The 5,197-nt window shown below is 49.6% G+C and overlaps 1 protein-coding gene across 1 annotated transcript; it reads right to left on the reverse strand.

Annotated features, from left to right (window-relative positions):
- Positions 1 to 570: 570 nt before the first annotated feature.
- Positions 571 to 4,627, reverse strand: LOC125537815 (putative receptor protein kinase ZmPK1). The gene has a single exon (XM_048701125.1). The coding sequence runs from the start codon at positions 4,188 to 4,190 to the stop codon at positions 1,731 to 1,733; it is 2,460 nt and encodes an 819-aa protein (XP_048557082.1). The 5' UTR covers positions 4,191 to 4,627; the 3' UTR covers positions 571 to 1,730.
- Positions 4,628 to 5,197: the final 570 nt, after the last annotated feature.

The raw sequence follows: 5,197 nt of genomic DNA on the forward strand, positions 1-5,197 counted from the left end.
AGGTTGATCCTCGTACGTGGGCAGCAGCGATTTTTTGGCGGAGGTTGATCTCTTGTTTTTAAATGCAAAAATAAGAGCTACTTGGGAATCGATCACCCATTGTCTTGGTAAAAAAATTTGGCAACTAACCAACTGACCTAGTGCTTGTTTTGTGGTAACTACAGGATAATCATACTATTTTAACTTGGTTCATCTCTGCTATAATAGCCAACCTTCGTTCAACGAAAATTTTATCACGTCGTTTCTCTGACTTTTCGATGTTGGTAATTTTGTAGTTAAGTAGTAGCCTGCGGAATAGTTATCGAGTTCCTAAAGGTACAATTATCTTCATGGTTATAGTTACCAAACTGTTCATGTTCAAGTTATCTAGCTGCTCATCTTGTTGTTACCAGACTTGTGTGCAGATAACATGGTAATATACGCACCATAGAGATGATAACTCACATACAAAACACCACGGTAACTATTTGACCCATGAAAAAAGTTGTTAAAAACATACTCATAGTAAATTCTCTGTAAATTGCATGGTAATACACGCACATCAGAGCTGATAACTTACTTAGCCCAAACATGATAACTTTTACCAGGAAAGAAAAGTTTGAAACACCCCCGGTGACTCATATGTAAATAACATGATGGTATACGCATAGTAGAGCTGATAACTCACTTACAAACAACACGATAACCGGGGTAAAAAAGACGTTAAAAACATACCATCGACAACTTGTGTGTAAATAGCTTGATAATATAAACTCACGGATCTGATAACTTAAGTACAAACACCACGATAACTTTGATCCGTGAAAAAAGTTGTTGAAAACATATGACCGATAATTTTTGTCTAAATAGCATGATAATATAGACTCTCGGACCTGATAATTTAGGTACAAACACCATGATAATTTTGAATCTGGGAAAAAGATGTTAAAAACATATCACTGATAATTATTTGCGTAAATAGCATGATAATATAGTCTTTCGAACCTGAAAACTTAGGTACAAACACCACGATAACTTTGCCCCATGGAAAAAGTTGTTGAAAACATACCACCGGTAACTTCTATGTAAATAGCATGGTAATATACGCTCCAAACCTAATAACATGGTAAATAAACAAGCGATTCGGGTGACAAAACATTTTGAAATTTCATAAACAAAAAGAACCCGCGATGACATTAGCTTTTCTGCACTTTTCTGCACTTTCTGCACTTTATGCCTGAAATTTGCCTATGTAAACATCATGGTAACTAATGTAACATATATGTGATAATTGGCATACCCTATGCGTGGTAACTTTTACGCAAAAAAAAAAGTCGTCGGAACATATCAACATGGGATCTAGTTTTGAAGTTCTCACCGCGACGATTATTTTATGTGAAAACAATTTTTCGATCGGAGCGATGGTTTGGCCTACGAAACATTTTGAATTTTTTGAATCATGAAGGAATCTATAGTAATGTCATCAATTTCGTCTCACATGCATGCATGTAATTAAACTCTCTAAAAAATGCCATGCATGTACATGACGGAGAAAAAAATCACTAATTATCACATGCATATGGAAAAATGGACTGCATGCAATCCCGAGGTAGAAGGACTGCATGTGCATCGTCAGGATCTATCGCTAAAATCAGGACGTCTGGAAGATAGCACTGTCCTACAACAATATAGCGAGAACAACACGATGACGGTAGAGATGCGGGAATCGACTATCAAGCATGAAACTAAAGTCACGATAAGTACGCAGGGTGCTCATCCTCGTCATCGCACGCTGTAAGAGCTTTGGAGATGTCATCCATGGTCGGCCTGTTGCTCCTCTCCTCCATGCACGATAAGGAAATCTTCACCATTTCCATGGCCTGCCGAGGGTTGAACTGCCCCTTCAGCCTGTTATCCACTAATGACATGATGTCTCCACTCGCCACCACTTGCTTCAGTGCCTGCGCGATCTGCCACATCTCTAGCCGCTCCGCGCCGTCCGTGGTCGTCTGGTCAGAGATTCTGCTCCCAATCACGATCTCCAGAAGCACAATGCCGTAACTGTACACATCGACCTTGGCGTCGACCGGCAAGCCCAGCGCCCACTCCGGTGCCATGTACCCCATCGTCCCCCTCATGTGGGAGAGCTGCACGCCGGTGTCAGCGACGTCGCCATTGCCTATGGGGTTTCTTCCGGACAGCTTGGCTAGCCCAAAGTCGGCGATCTTTGCGTCGAGGTCGCGCGTGAGCAGGATATTCTCCGGCTTGACGTCGCAGTGGATGACCCACTCGAGGCACTCATGGTGAAGGTAGGCTAGGCCCCTGGCCGTGCCCAACGCGATCTTGAACCGCTCGCTCCACGCCAGTGACTTGCCAATGTCCTTGCCGAACAGGTGCCTGTCCAGTGACTCATTCTCCACGTACTCGTACACCAGCAACTTGTGCTTTTCCTCGGAGCAGAACCCCCAGATCCTCACCAGGTTGATGTGGTTGATCCTCCCGAACACCGTCATCTCCTCCCAGAACTCCTCCTCGCCCTGCACCACGTTTGTCAGCTTCTTCACCGCCACCACGGTGGTCTTATCAAGCACGCCGCGGTACACCACGCCGGAGCCGCCGCGGCCGAGCTCCTCGTTGAAGTTCCCAGTCGCGTCCTTGAGCTCCCGGTACGTGAACCTCCTGAACTGGGTCGCCATGACCAGCCTGTATCCTGCCTGCAGCGAGCTGGGTATGCTCTCCTGGCTGGACAGGAACCACCACGCCGCGGCGACGATTAGAAGCTCCAGAAATCCAAGCACCGCGGCGAACGCAAAAAAGTAGGACCATTTTGTGCCGCCGCTAGGTGTCCCGTACGTGTCCGCGTATCGTGGGACGATGGCGGTACGAGAACCGTTACGATTGCAGGCGAGGCCCGTGGCATGTACCGACAGCTGCGGCGCGGTGGCGTTGAGGTTGAGATCGCTACGCACCTTGAGATATATGCTTCCGGGGAACGCCGGCGACGTGTAGCCGTTGAACAGGACGCCTTTCGGGAAGCAATTGCCCCGGCCATCCAACCTGTAGGCGAAGGCGGCGCAGGAGCACATCTTCAAGCACATGCTCTTGCAGTATTCGAAGGTGACGGACTGGTTGAAGCCGAGGTCGTAGCCGTAGAAGTCGGTTGCTGCCACCTGGACGAACGTGAACCGCTCCGACGCCGGAGCTTCGCTGCAGTTGGTGGTTCCGGTGGGGAGGCTGAACGTTGGCTTGCAGCCCTTTCTCCAGTCCTGGCGGTCGACCATCTCGTACCCCGGCGCGCACGAGCATCGGAGGGACGGTTGGTATTCGCAGAGGGCGTTCTTGCCGCACAGCCCGTGCACGGAGCACGGCTGCTTTAGCGCCGCCCACGTGACCGTCCATCCTCCGGCCGCGTTCAGGCTGTAGATCCTCACGTTTCCGTCTTGCTCGATAGTTAGCCGTCTCTTGACGCCGGCGGCGCCCAGGTCGGAGGCCTCGACTCGCAGGTTGTCGCTGGAGAGGAACACGCCGGTGTGGTCGAGGACGCCGACCCGTGAGCTGTTGTAGTTTGTCCGGCCGTTGTCGAACACGTTATGGTCCGGGTTCGGCCAGTAGATGCTGGCGATCTCCGGGCCGTCGTACAGGAGGCGCAGCACGTTGTCGTTGTCGTAGTAGAGGGCGTAGTAGCCGGCGACGAGCTTCTTGTCCTTGGACAGCGTCTGCGACGGGAGCAGGGTGTCCGTCGGCCAGTCGAAGCTCTGCCAGACGGCGCGGCCGGTGGACGGGTCGGCGATGAGAAGATTCCCGGTGTCGCGGAGGGAGACGGTGAGGTGCCTCTTGCCGCCAGTCTTGCTGTTCCACACAGTTGTCCCGTTGGCATCGGCCAGAGCCAGCTGGCCTTCGGGGCTGAAGGATATGCTGGAAACCCGGCCGTTCACCGGGGCGCCAGGGTTGGCCGTCCAGACGGCGGTCCGGTTCTTGGCGGCGGTGAACCAGACGGAGAAGTAGAAGGCGTTGTCGCCGGCCTGGAGGAAGCCGCAAGAGAAGGTGGCGTCCTGTGACACCAGGAACGGCCGCTCGTGGTCTTCCACCGACAGGGACGACCCGGTGCCCAGCGTGTGCTGTACCGATGGTGCTGCAGCGGACGCACAGGAGCGCAGCAGTAGATGAGAGATCAGATAAAGGATCGCTAGACTGGCGAATCTCGCCATCATGAATGTGTTGAGATCTTCTAGTTGATCGATCGACAAGGGAAGCAATCAAGCATGCTAGTAGAATTTATACGTCTCTACTACTTACAGTACGTGTCAGTTGCGTCAGGTCACCGGTGTTCTTCTACCTCTCCCACAGTAGCTACCTGCGACGGCATTGACCCAACTACAGCGTGGAGACGCAAAGTGTTTTATCAGGAAAAAAACACCGTTGACCCCTCAAGTTTCTGCAAATCTTGTTGTGTATGTTCATGTTTACATGAAAATACATCACGTTCGGAGGATTTCAGGAGGGGTTGACCCCATAGGCCGGCCACGGGGTTTTGGGCTTTTGGCCATATGCCAGTGGAAGTGTCACTGATTGAACTAGAATATTTAGAGATGCCAAAGAATGATTGGGTCGGCTGGCAACAGAAGGTTGCTGGTGACAACCATTATACCTTATTAAGCTTTTCGTTTCTTTTCTTTTCCGGATACCTTAAGCTCTTATTCTTTCTTTTTCTTCAGGGGACCTTATAAGCTCTTATTCAAGGACATCGAGTGACGAACTAGAATTTTTCGGCAAGCTTTAGTTGTTATTATTGTGTTCTTCCAATGGCGTCAACATATGAACATCCTGGCTATGTTGGCTTGCCAGTTGCACAAGGTCAACGGTTGGCAAAATAGCCGCCTGCCTGATGCCCTCATCGTCATCTATGGCGACAGCGATGGATGTTTATCTTCGATTAACGACAACGGCTGCTAAGCTTTCTTTTCGGGATATGTATGTAGCATCATCAGGTTGCTCCGGTTGGAACCTGGAAGTTTCATGCTTGATACTATATCATTGTTGACCTTTTGTAATTCTGTCGTGCAAAGCAAGCGTCATTCTGAGAGCAGCGTTGCAGCGCCCGAGCACCGGTGCTTTCTATATTTGACTTTTTCAAATTCATTTTTTTGAAGTTTCAAAAAAATGTGAAATTATTTCCCGGGATGCATATACACATTCCGAATACCCGTTGCAAGTTTCG

This window comes from Triticum urartu, chromosome 2 (genome assembly GCF_003073215.2).
Source record: "Triticum urartu cultivar G1812 chromosome 2, Tu2.1, whole genome shotgun sequence".
Taxonomy (NCBI): Eukaryota; Viridiplantae; Streptophyta; class Magnoliopsida; order Poales; family Poaceae; genus Triticum; species Triticum urartu.

What these genes read in the sequence shown, in the direction of transcription:
- LOC125537815 (XM_048701125.1), bottom strand. Translation starts at nt 4,190, where the DNA reads ATGATGGCGAGATTCGCCAGTCTAGCGATCCTTTATCTGATCTCTCAT.